At 41.1% G+C, this 20,475-nt stretch overlaps 2 protein-coding genes across 6 annotated transcripts in view; one reads left to right on the top strand and one right to left on the bottom strand.

Annotated features, from left to right (window-relative positions):
• MROH8 (maestro heat like repeat family member 8) overlaps positions 1-19,475 on the bottom strand; it is a 59,030-nt gene extending 39,555 nt beyond the window's left edge. Inside the window, exons 1-5 of the mRNA XM_041732652.1 lie at positions 19,204-19,475; positions 13,078-13,199; positions 10,745-10,890; positions 7,612-7,734; positions 593-672 (exon numbers count right to left, since the gene is read on the bottom strand). Coding sequence (XP_041588586.1) covers positions 593-672; positions 7,612-7,734; positions 10,745-10,890; positions 13,078-13,199; positions 19,204-19,475 — 743 coding nt within the window. The remainder of the gene's footprint in view (positions 1-592; positions 673-7,611; positions 7,735-10,744; positions 10,891-13,077; positions 13,200-19,203) is intronic.
• The window catches only part of RPN2 (ribophorin II), a 57,991-nt gene continuing 56,591 nt past the window's right edge, over positions 19,076-20,475 (top strand). For 4 of the 5 annotated variants that reach the window (XM_041732651.1, XM_041732650.1, XM_041732647.1 and 1 more), the window contains exon 1: positions 19,376-19,510. In XM_041732651.1, coding sequence (XP_041588585.1) covers positions 19,474-19,510 — 37 coding nt within the window. In that variant the 5' untranslated portion in view covers positions 19,376-19,473. Of the gene's footprint in view, positions 19,351-19,375; positions 19,511-20,475 lie in introns of those variants that run through there. The other variant, XM_041732649.1, reaches the window with a different exon arrangement.

The following is a 20,475-nucleotide window of genomic DNA, read 5'->3' as shown; positions in this document are numbered from 1 at the left end:
AAGTTTCAGGGCTCAGAGCCTCTATCCTTCTCCCCTGTTCCTTTCCCGCCTTCCCCAGAGGTTACCGCAGTGACATCCAGGGTTTCCTCCAGTTCGACCACGGAGGAAAGCCTGCTACCGTCTAATACAGTAAACCATGATTTTCCAAAGGATACTCTACTGAACGTTTGTTAATTTGGGAAATGGTGGGTTGAACTATGTTAAAAAAGTTTTTAACTACAGGATTTCTTGGGACCTTTAGTAAGTTAGTGTGCAATACAAAGCTCCAAGAAAGATAAACAGCAGGGAGCCCTTCTCAATTTTTTGGACTGTGGAACTCTACTGTCATGAAGCATACATGAGAGTAACTTTCCACTGAATATATTTTGAACAAAACTTAACTCCAAAGAGGTTCCAATAAGGTCTTTCAGATGTGGATGGCAGTGTATATGAAATCAAACTTCTTACACATAAACATGGATTTGGCTTCCCCTTCTAACTATATAAATAATTTGCAAAAATTAAAAATATTGAACATGTCAGTTGGCTCTGGTATTGGCCCTGAATGAGAAACCAGGACATGTGTAGGGGGCAGGGAGCATGTGGGCATCACCTGAGGTTAGCAATGGTGATAAAAACCTCTTGGCGCACAGAGCTGAAGAGAGAATGCAGAGGCTCCTCTTCTATCAGCATCTGCAATGAAAGGGCAAAAAGTTTAAAGGAGTCAAGAGTGTGCCAAGTCCTTGGACCAGATGATCAGAGAGGTAGGGGGCCTGCAAGAACCACTGTAGGGACTTGATCAGATCCTGCTCCTTGGCTTCCCAGGACCAGCAGCAGGACAGTGGCCATGCTAGGAGTTTATTCTCTGGAGCCAGAGTCTGAGGCCACTTCTGCCTCTTACTAGCTGTTTGAGGGGACACAAGTTATTTACCTATTTGCCCTCCCTGTACTTCAGTTTCCTCATCTGTAAAATGAGGTAACAGTACTATTTGCCATCATAGGGTGGTTGTGAATACTAATGAGCTAATTCATGATTCCTAGTAGTCCTGTTAGTGTCTGTTACTCCTTATTTTTACTACCTGGGATTATTTTCAATTTAGGCATCCTAACTCTTCCCTCTACTAAGCAGTAATGTCAACTGCAGTGCCTAATATTATGTTACTTGTCCTAGGAAAGGAATAGCTGTCTAAACTCCAAAGTGGCAGAGGGAAAACTGCCTTGCTTTGCTGAGAAAATCTGCAGAGTGACAGAGAGGAAAAATCAGAGGCTTTGGAGCTAGACAGCACCTGGCGTGGGGCACTGGCTCTGCCACTCACTCTCTGTGTGACCCTGAATATATTATTTTACTTCCCTGTGCCTGAGTTCCCTGATCTGTATGGGGGGAAAAGAGATAAATCTCAGGGAGTTGATACAAATAGTAAACGTTAATGGTTGTAGTGGAAGCCCTACTGGATTGTCTACCCAGTCTCTCTGGAAAATGCCTGTGGGTCACAGGAATGAGCACTTCACAGCCATGTTTCTGTTAAGTCATTCTGTCCCATTAACCACAGCTTATCCAGACAGGAGTAGGCATCAAGGCCAATTAGATTTTTTTCTCAGCACTCTGGAATAGAGACCAAGAGCTTCAATCTCAGTCTGGCTGGCCTACTAAAAATAGAAAATTTAAAATTTGGGAGCACTGTGCCCTGTGGACAAGGTAATAGAGCTAATTTTTGGGAAGAGAGGTGAAGGAGAGAGAGAAAAATGAAAATGTATACAAAGGAGCAAAAATGAGAGATGGAGATAAAGTTCTGAGTATGTGAAAGCTTTTTTTTTTTTTTTTTTTTTTTAATGTTTTTTTCTGGTTTCATTTTTTTCTTGGAGCATGTGGCTCTTCCTGTACAAGATTCTGGGAACACTCACTCATCCTAACAACAAATCTCCCCTTTTGTGTTTCAGCTGCCTCTAGTGAATTTCTGTTACCTGCCACCAAAAAGACTCATTAGGAACTTACTGTCCAGGAGGCAGTGCTCAATAAATAGTATGGTGTTCTCTTTCTTGCCCCTTCCAACTTTTCTCTTTCCCTTCTCACTTTCCAACCCTGGTTAGATCTTGCTGGTAGCCTGATGTTCTTTCTTATTTCCTCAAAGAGCTCACTTAATCTTATGGCTTTTTAGTCTGGAAGGGAGAAAGCATAACACTCTGCCTTCAGTCTCCCAGGGCTACTCACTCAAATCTAGTTATCTATGAACATTATCACTAAGAACATAGCTATAACCTCATTTGCTGTTAAATGTGAGTTCATTCCCTTCCCCTTCCAAAGGACATACCTTCCCAACCTTCCTGTCAATAGTGCTCTTTCCCAGGGCTCGTGAAAGAGAGGACTTATGATTTCTTTTTCTCCTTTATTCATTTCCTACATCCAGTCAATCATGATGATAGCTACTGCCTGCTCTGTGCAGTTTCTGACTCTCCATCCCTAGAGCAACAGGCCTCACATGTGGATGAAAGCAGTGCCTCCTAGCTAAGCCACCAGGCCAGGCCTGCAATCCCCTGTTTCAATCAATTGGGTATGAAAGACTTATTATTTGTTCACAATTATGCTAATAACTCTGGGGAATATAGAAGTGAGAGGTTATTTTTTGTTTGTAAAGTATTTGTGTGGTAGGAACCTCTTGGGATGACTATCCAGAACACAGCAATCATCCCTCCTCTGGGAATGGCCTTGGATATACAGAGAGGGATGCCCAGAAGTCATGTCCTTACTATCTGATGCTGCCCTCAAACATGCCCAATTGATGAAAGAGTGGAGAACAGACCCAGTCTGGGCCAATCAGATTCTTTCTTCCAGAACCTGGAATTTCTGAGTGACAGACACAGACTGGGAGCTGTTAGAGGTTTGAGTCAGCATGATAGGAGAGCTACCCTTGCTTTCGAAACCCCAGGAGTTGTCCTAGAACATACTCTTCTGGAGGCTTGACTGTTAAACCTCTTCCTTAGCTTCTTTTTTTTTTTTTTCTTGAAGATTTTATTTATTTATTCATGAGAGACACACACACACACAGAGAGAGAGAGAGAGAGAGAGAGAGAGAGAGGAGAGATACAGGCAGAGGGAGAAGCAGGCTCCATGCAGGGACCCTGACGTGGGACTTGATCCTGGGTCTCCAGAGATCACGCCCTGGGCTGAAGGCAGGCGCTAAACCGCTGAGCCACCGGAGCTGCTCTCTTCTTAGATTCTAAGGGAGATATTCCCCCCGCCCCGCCCTTTTTTTAAGCTTAGGTAAGCCAGAGTTGATTTTTATTGTTTTCTCCAAGAATAATCTTAACCAATATTAACAAAAATGAGACATTTTGTCTCAAAGGCCTTAATGAAAGCCAGACAGATTACTATCTCCATTTTCCAGGTGGACTTAGAGGTTCAGAGAAGCTAAGTGATTTGTCTAAGATCACACAGGTCGGGCTTGACTGCACTGGAACTAGAAATTGTGTCTTCTAATTACTAAAATAGCTCCCTTTCTTCTTCATCGTTCTGCTTCAGGGAGCTCAAACTCTCAACACCACAACTGGGCAGTCTTTTCATGTTAGTTCAGTCTACTGTTAACTGTCCATCCTTTGAAATCCTTCAGCATTTATTATCTACACCACTGAAGAATCTTTCGGAAACGTCATTCTTATCCATTGCCTGCCTTGCTGCATAAATAACCCAGTGCCTGTTCCATGCTAAGTGTACCTTTATTTACCAAACAACAACATAGTAGTAGGATTTTGTGGAGGACCCTAGGTACAGAATTAGGGTGGGCCCCCAAGCTGGCAGAGGAGAATTAACAGGTACTAAAGCACATGTCTGACTCCGTTAGAATTCTAGTATAGCAGATTTTAAGGCCCCTGTCTGCTGTTGGACCCCAACAGCATCTAAAAAGCACCTCCACTGTCATTCTGCCTTGACCTGGCCACGTAGTAATCTGCCAATCAGCTCTACCCACTTGTCCCTTCTATCTTCCCTATCCCTCACATCTTTTGAAGCTTAGATCAGGAGATCTATCTGGATTAATTTCATGCCAATCTTGTCATCTTTACTCTGTATCCTAGTTGCCATTGCATTTTTTTCTTATTAAAGTTCTCAATGGAATTTTTACAGCTTTTTTGACTTTGAGGTAAAAGACACAAGATAAACTGCACATATTTTAAAGTGTACGGTATGATGATTTTTGACTTACGTATATGTCCATGAAACACCATCACCACAACCAAGATAATGAACATACTCCCAAAAGTTTTTTTTGTGCGAACTTTGTAATTTCTCACTCCTGTTCCTCCCCATTCTACCCCTATTTTCAGGTAACTACTGATCTGATGTCACTTTAGATAAGTTTGCATTTTCCAGAATTTTATATAAATAGAATCATATGACATATATCTTCGTCTGGTTTCTTTCACACAGCATTGAGATTCAAGTTGTAGCATGTGTCAATAGTTCATCCCTTTTTCTTTATTTTTTTAACTCTTTTTTAAAAAGATTTTATTTGGGATCCCTGGGTGGCGCAGCGGTTTGGCGCCTGCCTTTGGCCCAGGGCGCGATCCTGGAGACCTGGGATCGAGTCCCACATCAGGCTTCCGTTGCATGGAGCCTGCTTCTCCCTCTGCCTATGTCTCTGCCTCTCTCTCTCTCTCTCTGTGTGACTATCATAAATAAATAAAAATTAAAAAAAAAATAAAATAAAATAAAAAGATTTTATTTATTTGAGAGAGAGATCACAAGCAAGGGGGAAGGGCAGAGAGAGAAGCAGACTCCCCACTGAGCAGGGAGTCCAATGTGGACAAATCCCAGGATCCTGGGACCATGACCTGAGTTCAGGGCAGATGCTTAACCAACAGAGCCACCCAGGTGCCCGATTCCTTTTTTTTTTTTTTTTTTTAAAGATTATACTTATTTGACAGAGTGAGAATATGAGCCAGCGGTTGGGTGGGGGCAAGGGGAGAAGCAGAGGGAGAGGGTAAAGTAGGCTATTTGCTGAGCAGGAAGGCTGATGCAAGGATGCTGGGACTGTGACCTGAGCTGAAGGCAGATGCTAAACTGACAGCCACCCAAGAGTCCCTAGTTTATTCCTTTTTGTTTTTTTAAGAGAGAGGGAGTGTGTGCACGTGTGCACATGCACACGTAAGCAAGGAGGGGGATGCAGAGGGAGAGGGAGAGAATCTTAAGCAGGCTCCATGCTCAGTGCAGAGCCTCATGTAGGGGCTCGATCTCATGACTCTGAGATCATGACGTGAGCTAAAATCATGAGTCGGACACTTAATTGACTGAGCCACCCAGGTGTCCCTGTTCATTCCTTTTCATTGCTGGGTAGTATTCTGTTGTAAGGAGATACAATTTGTTTATCCATTCAGCTGCTGATGGACATCTAGGTTGTTTCCAGTGTTTAGCTATTATATGGAGTTTCTATAGACATTTATATACATGTTTTATTTGACATATGCTTCATTTTACCTATGAATAGAATTGCTGGGTCTTATGGAAAGTGTTTAATGAACGTTCTAGTGGGTGTATAGTTGAATCTCATTGTGGTTTTAATTTGCATTCCCTAATCACTATCATGGAGCATCTTTCATACTCTTATTTATAAATCTTCTTTGGTGGAGTGTCATAACAGATATTTTCCCCTTCCTTTACATATTCTGTTCATAGCTTTTTTGGTTCTTTAAATTTGGATACTAAGGAGGCATGTGTTGGCATAGGTCATGAGAAGACAGGCAAATGCCTTATAATTCTTCTTTCCTTATAATTGCCCTGCTTTCCCCTCCTTGTAAGTTACTCAGCAGAAGTGCCTCTTCTCTTGGTTGTTGGGAGCTATACTCTCTATACGTGGGCTCACAGGGATTTTGTAGACTTGTCCAGTGATGTAACGATCTGTGCAATTCTCTCATGGACACCAACTACCTTTAACTCTTCTAGGCTGTAACTCTTGCTAGCTCCAGTTTTGGTTGCTACCAGACAGTGGGTATTTTACTCCTGGCTGGACAGATTTAAATGCAGAGTATGGGTAAATTCAGTGTACATTTGGTGTTTGGGACTTGTATTTGTGGATCCTCTGAGCTGGCTGGTTGAACCAGGTGGCAACCCACTGCTGCCAATTATTGTGGAAGTGAGATTTTGGAGTCACAACATTTGGTTGGGTCCTATGGCTGCCTATATCCCTCTTTCCATGGAGTGTTGCCAAGTAGAGAGCTGTATTTGTTCTTAAATCTGCACATCATCCTGTTCTTCTTGATACATTATTTGGATCAGTTCTCAACCTATTTATGAGGTATGGTCACTTCCAAATAGATTATAAACTCTTGAGAGGGCAAGCATTAACACTTCCATGAAATTTGTATTCTTTATTGAAGCACCACAGTGTTCTAGATAGAGAAGATCCTTAATAATTGCCTATTGCTTAACAAATCTGTTAGCTGGTTAGCCTTCAATTCTGAAAACTAATCATCAGTCTAATCAGTCTTATGGACCTGTGGGCTGAAAAAAACTGCTCATTTTCTTGGAGTGTCTAAGAAATCTCAGATTCAGGATTTTAGAGCTTCAGAGAAACTGAAGGGGATATTTTACAGGTGAGAAAATGAAAGCATCAAAAAATTAAACACTGCTTAAATGTATCACATCCTTTTTAAAGCCCTTCTGGATCTTTTTACATGGAATCAACTTCTCACTCACTCCTCTGTACTTTCACTACAGCTGTTTAAACTTGTCATAGTCCCTGTGACCCTTGACTACATCTTGCCTGGCTTCAGGAACAGGGATCCTATCTTATCTTTGTAGGCTCAATTCCCAGACACTGCCTGGAACAGTCAGGCACTTTATAAGACAATGAATGAATGAGATCATGGCAGAGTGGGGCTGGAGTTAAGTACAAATATAACAATAAAAAGAATATAAACAGGTGGCTCAGCAGTTAGGTGCCTGCCTTTGGCTCAGCGTGTGATCCTGGAGTCCTGGGATCGAGTCCCACATCAGTCTCCCTGCATGGAACCTGCTTCTCCCTCTGCCTATGTCTCTGCCTCTCTCTCTCTCCCTCTCTCTCTCTCTCTGTGTCTCTCATGAATAAATAAAATCTTAAAAAAAAAACAGAATATAACCATGTTCCTTTATGTAAAATATGTGTCAGGTATCATGCTCCATGGCTTACGTTTATTTCTTATTTCTTTTTATTATTACTTATTGTTATTACATTTATATCTTATCTCAATAGCTCTGTGAAGGATACAGATATTCTTATTTTGTAGATGAGGAAGCAGAGGCACTGAGAAGTTACATAGCTTCCCAAAGTCACACAGCTGGAAAGAGGCAGAACTGGCACCTGAATTCAGGCACTGGATTATATAGTTTGCCTCACAACTATGGATTCATTAATGAGAATGCAGCATTGTTCTCACTGAGAAATTTAAATGCTATTTCTTTTCCTTTCTACTCATCTTTTAGTTTTTTTTCAAAGGTGATTATATTTGTGGAGTACTCCTGCGTATTTCTCCTCCATGCACAGATACTGCTAGGAGAAGAGGCCAAAGGAACTGACAATATATAGGAAGCCACTAAAACATTTGTTAGTCAAGTCATTGAGTTTGTGTGGTCCTGATCATTTGTGATAAGGTCACAATACTTACATTTAGCACATGCACAATGTCTGTTATGTGGCTGTGAATGAATGATTCTGTGGTTTCATCGTAAGGTAAGGTTTGGCTGAGAGAGGACAAAGATCTTAGGAATGTCAGCTTCTCAAATTCACTCTGAATTTGTGGAAAAATGAAAAAACACAATTATATATTATAATCTCATTTGATAATTTAGAGAGCTTTTAAGAACTTTCCTGTAATATTACAAATATCTGACATCTCATTCAATCTAGTATCAGTTTTTTATTAAAAGGAGTGAATAAATTACAGGGGAATGGAATTCCTCATCTACTTGACCTACCTGTTTGCAACTTTGTTTTTCCTCTCAGCTAGATTAAATGCTAGGTTACTAACTGCTACATGATGGCTCTCCCACCTTTAGTCTTTGCTTCCCCCACTACCCATCCTATTTATATACTGCTGTCTGATTAAACTTCCTAAAGATGAGCTTTGATACTGTCATTCTAGGTCTCTTGATATCATTAAAGATTATTTTGAGTCTTTAAAGTTCCCTATTAAAATGCAAGTTCTTGGGATGCCTGGGTGGCTCAGAGGTTGAGCGTCTGCCTTTGGCTCAGGGTGTGATCCCAGGGTCCCAGGATGGAGTCCCGTATCAGGCCTCCTGCATGGAGCCTGTTTCTCCTTTTGCCTGTGTCTCCGCTTCTCTCTCTCTGTGTCTCTCATGAATGAATAAAAATCTTTAAAATAAAATAAAATAAAACAAAATAAAATAAAATGCAAGTTTTTATTTGAAGAATGAAATCTTTTGTATTACTCTTTTTCTGATTATAAAAACAATATCTATTTATCATAGAAACTGAAAAAAACATATGAAGACAATAAAAGACATCAATAATTCCACAATCTTGGGACACCTGGGTGGCTCAGCACCTGAGCGTCTGCATTTGGCCCAGGGCGTGATCCTGGGATCCAGGATCCAGTACCACATCGGGCTCCCTGCATGGAGCCTGCTTCTCCCTCTGCCTGTGTCTCTGCCTCTCTCTCTGTCTCTCATGAATAAATAAAATCTTTAAAAAATAATAATAATAATTCCACAATCTCGAGAAAATTTCTTCTCATCTTTCTCCGCCAGCCTGTATCTAGTATAAACAGGTATAAGCTCTCTGGACAGCAAGTAGCAATACATACAGCCAGAAGCTGACTTCATACCCTAATTCTTTCTCTACATTACTATAATAATCCAACATGGAGTTTCCCTGCTCCAGTTTTGACCCCCTCCAAACTATTCCTCCAGCTATCACCAGATTCATCTTTATTTAGTGCAAACTTGATCAGGTAACTCTCTATCAAAATATATTTCAGTTGCACCCATGGAGGTCAAGGCCCTCCCAATGTGACTCCAGCTAACCTCTTTAAATTCATCTCCTGCCTTGCCCTGCAACATTCTGAGCCTTAGACATATTAACTTTTATACTGCCCTTTCTCGGTTCTGGGCCTTTTTACCTTCTGAATTTTCTATACTTATTTTGTTTACTGACTAAACTCTACACATTCTTTAAGACTAGGAAAATGCATTTTCTCCAGAAGCAGCAACGGGTACCCTTCCTAAGAGTATTCACAAAGCACATGTGTATATTGCTAACATAGTATTTGTGATACTCTGACAAAACTACCTTCTTTTTTTCTGCCTGATGGTGGATTCAGGTCAAGGCAGGGGATGGATTTTCTTTTTTTCAATTCACTGCAGCAATCCCAGCCCCTTATTAATTACAAAGAAATGCTTTATAAAGCCCTGCTGATGTGAAGTGTAAAGAAAAGTCTGAGTCAAAAGTGATAGACTAACATTCTGGCTTTAGGTGTTTTTTGAAAAAAAAAAAATTATTACCATCATACATAGAGAAAATGTAAGGCTTCATGAATTTCCCCCAAACTATAAACATCTGTGTATATATATCCAAAGGAAATAAAATCTGGATCTCAAAGAGATCTGTGCACTCTCATATTCACTGCAACATTATTCACAATAACTAAGATATGGAAACAACCCAAGTGTCGGTTGACAAAGGACAGACATCTCTGACACTATCATTTAAACATACCAGGCTTCTGTGAGTTCATCAAATAGCTCTGCTCCTTTCTGCCTCAAGGTTGTTAAACATAATATGTCCTATTTCTGGAATAGTTTCTCCAGTTCTAACTTCCCTTAGTTTCTCCCATCCATTCCTCAGATCTGATATCAAGCGTTCCTTCCTCAGAAATGCTTCCCTTGCCCCCAGGCTAAGATAAATTCTTCTGTTACTTGCTTTCACAGAGTAAATGAATGAATGAATGTTTTGCTAAACAAAATATTGTATTAAAGTAGGGTAATATAGGGCAGCCCTGGTGGCTCAGCGGGTTTGGCGCCGCCTCCAGCTCGGGGCGTGATCCCGGAGACCCGGGATCGAGTCCCACATCAAGCTCCCTGCATGGAGCCTGCTTCTCCCTCTGCCTGTGTCTCTGCCTCTCTCTCTGTGTCTCTATGAATAAATAAATAAAATGTTTAAAGTAGGGTAATATAGATCTATACCTATTCACCTAGAAAACTTTTTTCCTCCCACCATCTCAGATGTTTATTTTTCTATAATTACATGCATTTGTATGTACAGAAGAAAAAGTCTGAAAAAATATATGCCAAAATGTTAACATTAGTTATCTCAGGAGAGTGGATATGAGAAGATTCATTTTTCTTTTTCTTTTCCTTATTTTAATAGGAGTTTTATAGTTTTTAAGCATTTTTTAAAGATTTTATTTATTTATTCATGAGAGAAAGGGTTGGGGGGAAAGGCAGAGACATAGGCAGAGGGAGAAGCAGGCTCCATGCAGGAAGCCCGATGTGGGACTTATCCTGGGTCTCCAGGATCAGCCCCTGGGCTGAAGGCAGGCGCTAAACCACTGAGCCACCCAGGGATTCCCCTATAGTTTTTTTTTTTCCTCTATAGTTTTTATAAATATAAATATACTATATAAGTGTATATAAATGTTTATTATAAAAATATAAACAAATTTATATTATAGTCTATAATACCAGTTAGTTATATGATAAAGCAATATCAAATGTTTAAATATTTGTTAAAATATTTGAAATGAATATGTTGGCTGACTCGGTAAGACTCCTTGTACATACCTGTAGCTCACCATTAAAAACCTCCTGGATAGACTGGATCAGCCTCTCAACATTGGCCTCATTGTCGGGGCCCTGTTGGGTCAGGTGTCTATAGCTATATATGAACGATTCTTGAGAGAGTCCAGTGATGTCAAAGATGTCGGAGTCTAATACCAAAAGAAACACAGCAGATGACACCTACGTACTACACAGAGTTTTATAGTCTAGTGCAGAGATCCACCAGATGTCAGGATAGACGTGCCCTGGTCTTATCTTTACTATCTGCTCTGCAACCTTGACCAAGTCCCTTCCACACTCCAAGTCTGTCTTCCCAATGACAAATTCAGTGTACTCTTAGGGCCTCCTAAACTACAAATATCTTTAATACTGAGCTATAGTAGAGTGGTGAAGAGCATGGACATCTCAATCTGAGACTAATGTGAATCCTGGCTTTACCCTTTATTAGTTGTATGACCTTTATCAAGTTAGTTTGCCTCTTAGAACCTTAGTTTCTTCACCTGTAAAACAAGATTATCACAAGGATTAAGTGAGGTAATGAATACAAAGACTTATCTCAGTATGTGGTCCAGAGTAAGCACTTACATGAGAGATAGTATTAAATACAAAACTCAAGGACTCTGCAGTGACAAGAGCTTAAAATCTAGTAGCAGCCCTTTGCTGATCTCTTCCCTGCAGTAGGTACTTGAGGTATCTCCTTCCAGACCCAGGATATACTTTGTTTAAGAGCACAGGTTCTGGAGTTGGTCTGCCTAGTCTTGGATCCTTGCTCTGCTTCTTTCTAGCATTATGACCTTGTGTGATCTTACTTTTTCTTGGCCTATTTCTTCATTTCCAAAATAGGATGATAACAGAACCTACTTCATTTGGTTGATACAGAGCTAGCACCAAGGAAGTGTTAGTAAATATTGTTCTTTCGTTGAGTGACAATAATTATGGTGGCATCGTTTCCCTCTTCATATAGCTTTACATCTTTACCTCCTCTGTTTCCCCAAACCAAATCCTTTACTCCTATTGGGGAAACAGTCTTACTATTTTCCCCTTAACACACCTATCGTCTGAGGGTTTTTACCACCCCACTTTTGTACCCTTTTTGGTCTCCTGAATTATGGTCTATTCTGCATTGTCACATTCTTCTCATGCACTAGAAGCCTTGTTCTCATTCACCTCTCATGCTTCTCCTTGCATGTTTCTCCTTCTTCCCCACCTTCCCTTCTTCCTACCTCCTTTGCCTAGGTAGCTCCTACTCATCCTTCAGGACTTTGCTCCAGGATGCCTTTCTTGGATCCCCTCTTTGTCTATTTTGACCAAGTATCCTCTTGGCTGCTAAAAACCTTCTTTAGGGACACCTGGGTGGCTCAGGAGTTAAGCATCTGCCTTTGGCTCAGGGCATGATCCTGGAGTTCCAGGATCGAGTCCCACATCAGGCTTCCTGCATGGAGCCTGCTTTTCCCTCTCTGTGTCCCTCATGAATAAATAAAATCTTTTTTTTTTTTAAAAAAAAAAACCTCTTTATATTTGCTCCCTATCCCCATTCCCAATCACCCATATTAAAATAAGTTCCAATCATTTATCTACAAGTACATTGTATCTGTTCCATTCATTACTAAATCTGTAGCAGTTAGAGTTTATGGCATAGTAGGCTTTGATAAATATTTGTTGAATGAGTAGAGAAATGGATAAATGTAGTTCCTTAAATAGTCTTTCCTGTCTCATGTGTATGCTATTATATCCACCTGGAATGTTCTTTCCTCTGTTTCTCCCATGGGTTGCTTTTTCATATCCCTGAAGCTTCCTTTAGGTTTAAACAGCACCATCTTAAACAGGTGTTCTCTGGCAACCACGGCTTAAAATAGGTTCCCGTCTCCCTTATTTTTTGTCTTAGCTCCTTGTATAATTCATTCACAGTATTAAGTACAATTCGTGATTTCTTTACTTATTTTGGTCCTTTTCAGCAAATTCTAAGGGCAGGGACCATGTTGGTCTTGTTCATTGCTGTATATGCAGTCATCGGTACTCAGTAAATATTTGTTGAATGAATGAGAGATATTCTGTAGCCCAATCAAGGGTCCACCCACAGCCACCTTTCGCTTCTGGTATCCTAGTACTTAGGCTCTGTGCAAGTCTGCAGGATTATCTATCTCAGTTTCCTATATGTCTAGATAAATATATTTTATCTCACTGTGCCAATCATATTCCAAGGTCTTATACTCAGGGACCAAATTTACCGTCAAAGTCTAGTTGAGGGCTCTCTCTCATCCAGCAACTTGACTTGATCAGAGATTCCCTTTTCCCCACCTCCCTCCTTAAAAAAAAGAATCCTTTCTCCTTTTTACCTGTAAGCTCAAGGCTACTTGGATCTTTTTTAATATCCTCTAAGTTGCTCAGCTGCAAATCCACACTTCCTGAGTCATTGTCAGAATCACAAGGGATCACTACTTCTTCCTGACTACAGATCCTAGGAATGAAGAGGGGATTAGAAATATTAGTATTTTATTTTCTTAATTTTACTTATTTATTTAATTTAAAATCAATTAACATATAGTGTGTTATTATTTTCAGAGGTAGAATCTAGTGATTCATCAGTTGCATATAACACCCAGTGCTCATTAATTACATCGAGTGCCCTCCTTAGCGCCCATCACCCAGTTACCCTACCCTCCACCTCTCTCCCCTCCATCAACCCTCAGTTTTGTGACCTATAGTTAAGAATCTCTATGGTGGGCAGCCTGGGTGGCTCAGCGGTTTAGCACTGTCTTCAGTCCAGGGCCTGATCCTGGAGACCCAGGATCGGGTCCTGCATCAGGCTCCCTGCATGGAGCCTGCTTCTCCCTCTGCCTCTCTCTCTCTCTCCTCTCTGTGTGTCTCTCATAAATAAATAAAATCTTTTAAAAAAATCTCTTATGGTTTGTCAAGAAATATTAGTATTTTAGGATTGCTTCTGTCTTGTCGCTCAAGAGAAAGCTTAAATGTCACCTTTTCAGAGAAGCATTTATTGATCATCAGTCTAGGTTAGGTAGCCTTTCCCTACCCCAGTTCTACAGTTGTTTTCTTATTTTTTTTCATAGTATTTAACCATTATCTATAGTTATCAAGTTCATTTGTATTTGTTGACTATCTTTCATCAGACTATAATCTCTATGAGGGGAGAAACCTTGTCTACATGGTAATGGTTGAATTCCCAGCACCTAGCATACCGTCAGTCTCATGGGACATGAATGGATTGGTAAGAAATACTATGTTGCTGTTAAACTAAGGTAGAATACCCCCTTCCCCTAACTTCCCTTACCCTTTCCTACTTTTTCTTGTTTCTTTTTATTTTTTAAACATTTATTTATTTTTTTTAAAGATTTATTTATCTATTTATGATAGACATAGAGAGAGAGAGAGGCAGAGACACAGGAGGAGGGAGAAGCAGGCTCCACGCTGGGAGCCTGACGTGGGACTTGATCCCAGGACTCCAGGATCGCGCCCTGGGCCAAAGGCAGGCGCTAAACTGCTGAGCCACCCAGGGATCCCCTTTTTCTTGTTTCTATAGCAAACAATACTTTCTAATATATCATTTACCTATTTTTGATTATTGTTTATCGTCTGTTTCTTCCTGCTAAAATGCAAGCTCCATGAAGGCAAAGATCTGTGGCTACTTTGTTCATGAATATATTCTAAGAGACCAGAATGCCTGGCATATGGTAATCCTCAATAAATATTGGTTGAGCGAGTGAATAGATCTTTATTTGCTGAATGTTTAGCATATATTAATGAATGAAAAAAAGCAAGTTGTCAAACAATGTATGTAAACTGTGTGTGAGTACATACAGACACACAGATACACATAAGTGTTGGGATACATGTAGAAAATCTTTTGGTATTCATTTTTTTTTAAATTTATTTATGATAGTCACAGAGAGAGAGAGAGGCAGAGACACAGGCGGAGGGAGAAGCAGGCTCCATGCACCGGGAGCCCGACGTGGGATTCAATCCCGGGTCTCCAGGATCGCGCCCTGGGCCAAAGGCAGGTGCCAAACCGCTGCGCCACCCAGGGATCCCTGGTATTCATTTTTTAAAAAGATTTTATTTATTTACTCATGAGCGACACAGAGAAAGAGGCAGAGACAGATGGAGAAGCAGGCTCCATGCAGGGAGCCTGATGTGGGACTCAATCCCGGGATTCCAGGATCACACCCTGAGCCGAAAGAAGATGCTCAACTGCTGAGCCACTCAGGCATCCCTCTTTTGGTATTCAAACCAAACGTCTGTGGAGTGGAATTTTTGAAAGAAAAATTGAATTTTTTTTGACTTTTATACTGCCTGATTTTTTTTTTAACATTGGCATGAGTAGTAAATATTGACAAAGATGTGGAGCAAAGAACTCTTATAAATCACAGTTATAGTGTAAATTGGTGCAACCATTTTGGAAATAATTTGGCATTATCTAGTAAAGTTGCAAATGTGCCTATATCATGACTCACTATTTTACTCCAAGGGATGTAGTCCAGTAAAACTGTTACCCATATGCATTAGGAATATATACAAGAAACTTCACAGCAGTAGTCATCATAGCAAAAAACTAGAGACACACAATGGCTTACCAACAGTAGAATAAACTGTGGTGATTCATCCAATAAAGTGCTATACAGTAGTGCAAATGAATGAGTCCTAGCTATCCACAGCAATACAGATAAATCTTACAATGCTGAGAGAAAAAAGAAAGTCACAGAAAAAATACGCAGTAAATTCCATTTATATAAACTTAAGAAAATGTAAAAGTAAACAAATACTATTTGAAGTTATAAACACACAGTAAAACTATAAAGAAAAGCAAGGAAACAATATAACCTATAAACTTCAGGATAGGGGTCTTTGAGTGGGGGAGAAGGTGATAGAATGGGTAAGACTAGAAAAGGGACTTAAAGGATGGTTATGTTCTTCTTCTTTTTTTTTAAAGTAGGCTCCAATCCCAGTGTGAAGCCCCACGCGGGGCTTTAATTCACGACTCTTGAGAGAAGGATCTGAGCTGAAATCAAGAGTTGGATGCTTAAGTGACTAAGTCCCCCAGGAACTCCTGTGCTTTCTTTAATAGGATAGCAAGTACACAATTTCACTGTATCATTCTTTTTTCTTTATTTATGTGTTATAAATATTGTTTTTTCATTTAGTCAATAGTAAATAAAACAATTTTGGGGGAAAAAACCCCAAACTGATAAAGTTTGAGCTTCTTCCTATGTACTTATATATCTTTAATAATTAAGAAAAACTAGTTAATTAAAAACACACAAACCCTCTAAGAGTAGAATGGCTCTGTCATACAGTAGGTCATAGAACTGATTTTTTTTAAAAAAAAAGCTACAAATCTGTTGTACCATTTTATATTTCCACCAGCAGTATATGTAAGTTCCAGTTGCTCCGCATCCTTGCCTGCATTTGGTATGGTTGGTCTTTTTATATTAACTATTTCAGTGGACCTGCAGCAATACCTCACTTCAACTTAATATACAATGCAGTTAATATGTAATGATGTTGATTATCTTTTTATGTGCTTATGTATATCTTGATGAAGTGTTTATTCAGATCTTTTGTTTGTGTTTTTTTACTGGGTTGCTTGCAGTGAGTGGTATGCTGGTAAATAAAATGTTTAAAACAGAATCTTTAAGTGTAGTTTTTAAGTGAATGCTGGTTGGTATTTTCATTTACATCAATGAGTAAGATGTAACTGAAACTTCAGAAGTGACTTCTCTGAGTTGGATAATAGTTTTCAAACCCTAGAACAATATTGCCTCAAGTTTTTAGGCTATTTGCAATGTGAAGCTTATAAACATGACACACATCTAAATTTAATCTCTCGCACTCTTTTAAAATATTTTAATTTATTTGAGAGAGAGCAAGAGAGAGCATAAGCAGAGGGGAGAGGGAGAAGCAGGCTTCCCACTGAGCAGGGAACTTCATGTGGGGCTCAATCCCAGGACCCCAGGATCATGACCTGAGCCAAAGGCAGACATTTAACTGGCTGAGTCACCCAGGCGCCCCTGAATTTAATCTTTATTAACATTTCTCCATCATTAAGTTTAGACATAACAAAGCAAAAAATCAAGCCTTGGTGTATGGCATTCATTGATTCTATGGTGTAAATATTCCCAATGTGGACAATGTCAAGCTACCAATGTTACTTTAGAAAGAGATGTACAGTAGCACACCACCATGTAATTTTTCCACCATATAGATGCAATAGATATAAGCAACCACAAAAGCACAGAAAGTGATAAAATAATAACAAAATGATGACTTCGGTTTTCAATAGACTTTATTTCATTGTAAGTTTGTATAATTTAATTCTTCTAAATAGCTGTATTTAACAACAATTTTGTAAAATTCTTCCTAAATTTAAAGGTTTTATTTATTTATTTTTAGAGAGGGAGTGTGTGAGCAGGAGGAGAGGCAGAGGGGGAGCAAGAAGAAGAGGAGAAGAATCCCATGCAGGCTCCACTCTGAGGCCGATGCAAGACTTGATCCCACATGCAGGACTTGATCTCACAACCCCGAGATCATGACCTGAGCCAAAACCAAGATACTCAACAAACTGATCCACCCAGGTGCCCCTCTTCCTAAATTTCTTAAGTGACTCTTGCAAGCCAGTATGAGATGGCTCCAGCACAACACTGGCTGTCTTATTATTGAGTTGGAAGAGGTGCATGCATGTGTGTGTGTTTAAGATTTATTTGAGGGAGGGAGGGGGGCAAGAGGCAGAGGAAGAGAGTCTCCAGCAGAGTTGGAGTTGAGCAGGGACCCTGAGATCAGGACCCTGAAATCAGGACTGAGATCACAACCGGAGCTGAAACCAAAAGTCTGAGGCTCAACCCACTGTACAACTCAGGAGCCCTGGAAGGTTTTTTTTTTTTATATATTCTGTATCAGCACCATTCAAGAGAACTTTCTGTGATATTGGAAATGTTCTGTAATTCTGCACTGCCAAAAATGATATCCAGTAGCCACATGTGGCTATTGAGCATTTGAAATGTGGCTAGCACAACGGAGGAACTGAGTTTTTCATTCTAATTAATTTAAACTCAAATATCCACACAGAGCTAGAATCTAGTTTACTGAATAGCACAGTAGTACAGAATAGTATCCTCTATTTGGGATAATAATATCTGGAACACTAATAACAAGACTTACTACATTATGCATACTTTATATGTTCACAATAGTTAAAAAGCACAGATTATGGAGTCAGGCTGCCTGGCTTCATACCTTTTAGTTCTTTTCTCTATAAAATGAGAATAACAGTACAAACAGTACAAACCTCACAGAACAGCAATAAGGAGTAAATAATGTACGTAGAGCACTTAGTACACTTGTTGGACTATCCTGTAAATGCTCAATAATTGTAGTTATTATGGAGTTCCTAGATAAGTCACTTCCATTTTCTTTTTTTAATTACTGAGTGATTCTTTTTTTAAAATTTATTCTTATTTTAAAACAAGCAGGCTGTTTTGCTCTCATAAGTCACTTTTTTTTTTTGGTCACTTCTATTTTGATCCTGTTACTTCTGTAAAATTGGGCTCTATGTTCCTCAAAGTCACTGTACTAAGGAGTACTAAGTCCGCAGAGATGCTTTGCAAATCAAAGAAAACATCACTCGTAGCTAAGTTATTAACAAGCGAAACAATCCTTGGAAGCAACTGCCATAATTTCCTAAAGGGAAAGAAAAGAGGAGGGGAGGGAAGGAAGGGGGTAAGGAGGGAAGGCAGGCAGGCAGAAGGAAGGAAGGAAGAAAGAAGGAAGGCAGGCAGAAAGAAGAAAGACAGGAAAGAAAGACAAAAAGACAAAGACAAGACAGGAAGACAGAAGGAAGAAAAAGAGAAGAAAAGAAAAGAGAGGAGAAAAGAAAAGGAGAAAAAGAGGGGAGAAAGAAAAGAAGAAAAGAAAAAATCGAAAAGAAGAAGCGGGAAGGGAGAAAGAAAAGAGGAAAGAAGAAAAGAAAGAAAGAAAAGAATAGAAAAAAGAAAAGAAAAAAAGAAAAAAAGAGAAGAAAAGAGAAAGAAAGAAGAAAAGAAAAGAAAAGAAAAGAAAAGAAAAGAAAAGAAAAGAAAAGAAAAGAAAAGAAAAGAAAAAAGAAAACCCCTGCCCTAGAACACTACCAGCTCTTCCTTACTGGACCCTTTCCATTCCTTTAAAATTGGCCGGGCTGCAGAGAGCCGACTGAGTGACGGCGCAATTGGCCAATCACGCGACTGGCCAATCAGCGGAAGCCCCGTTTCGGGCCCGCCCCGACGCCTCGTCCAATCGCGCGCTGGTAGCGTCCGGATTAGGACCGTTGCGAGACGGCTGGTTCCAAGTGAGCCAGGTCGCGGGGGGAGGGAAGCGGGCCTGTACGCGAGGACCGCGGCGCCCTTTGCGCGCGGGGACTGGAACTGGGGCCGCGGCTCCTGGGACCAGCCCTAGCCTGCGGGACGGCGGGGGCTGACCTGTGCCGAGATCCCATTCCAGCACGCGCAGTCTGCTGCGAGTCCCTGGCGTCCCCTCCGGCGTGCTCTTGGAGCCACTTTCCCGAGCGGAAGTCAGCCTGCGGCTCCGGCCCTGGTGGGACCTGCTCGGAGGAATGGCGTCGCCGGGTGAGGCGTAGTGCATGGCTCGACGACGGGGCCCCGCGGCCGGCACGCCTTGGCGAGTGGACGCTGGTGCTCGCCCCTCGGGAGCTTGCCAGGCGGGAGCCTCTCCCCCTGTAGGGCAGGGGCATGGGCTCGGGCTCGGCTCGGGCTCTTTCGGGGTCGAGTGCGTGACGGAGGGCGGGCGGAGCGGGTGGGACTGCGGGCGGGCGGCGGTGGGGTGGGGGCCAGTGCGGCGGGGAGCTACGGGTGCCCCCGAGGCCCACCCACGGCCCGCGGTCAACTCTTACGTCTGGCTTCGCCCATCCATTTGACTCGCGGCGGCTCCCGGGCGGGGTGACCTGAGAGTAAGCTTTTGGCCAGGTCGTCCTTCTTTGGACCGTGGTTTCCAGTTCAGTTAAAAGAAAAAAAAAAAAAAAAAGCAAAAGGAAATCACTCACCTCTCTGGGGGGGCTTAGGGTATAAATTCGTAAATTGGATTCTCCTGCTGCAAACTTGGGAGTCGGCCAAGTGTCCGTTGTATGCCCCAGTCCAAGATCCTTAACCCTCTGCATCTCAGTTTCTGATCTGTGGACTAGGTTATTAGTCACATCATCTGCCGAATAAATTGCTGTACTCAGTGAGCTGATCCTCGTGCATAGTGTAGAAGCGTGCACGGCCCTGAGCAAGCATCAATAAAGCTAAATGCATTGCTGCTGAGTGGACCCTGTGCACGACGGACTCTCACGTAGTCCCACAGCGGCGTGGGGGGAGGTGTACTACTATTTATGTTTGACAAAGAGGAAGATGCAATTTCAGAGAAGTAACTTGCCCAAGATGACAGTGAATAAGAGAGTGGGTCATTGCCCCATTTTTTTTTAAAGTTGAGGGTTAACAGAGTAGTTAAACTTTGGATCCACACTGCCCGCATTTGGGGTTCTCGGTTTCGTGTCTTAGGGCAGTTAATTCCTAATGAGTCTCCATTTCTTAATCTGTAAACCACACTCACTTGGATGTTGTGAAGATTGAATGACTCAGTACATGCCAAGTACTAAGCGTAGTATGGGCATACCCCACACATGCTAAGTGCTCAGATTTTAGCCAAAAATGTTGTTGTTGTTAATTCGAGGTGGGAAGATGAGGATTCTGACA

This window comes from Vulpes lagopus, chromosome 18, assembly GCF_018345385.1.
Source record: "Vulpes lagopus strain Blue_001 chromosome 18, ASM1834538v1, whole genome shotgun sequence".
Lineage (NCBI taxonomy): Eukaryota > Metazoa > Chordata > Mammalia > Carnivora > Canidae > Vulpes > Vulpes lagopus.
This window is presented reverse-complemented; position numbering and strand designations above follow the sequence as displayed.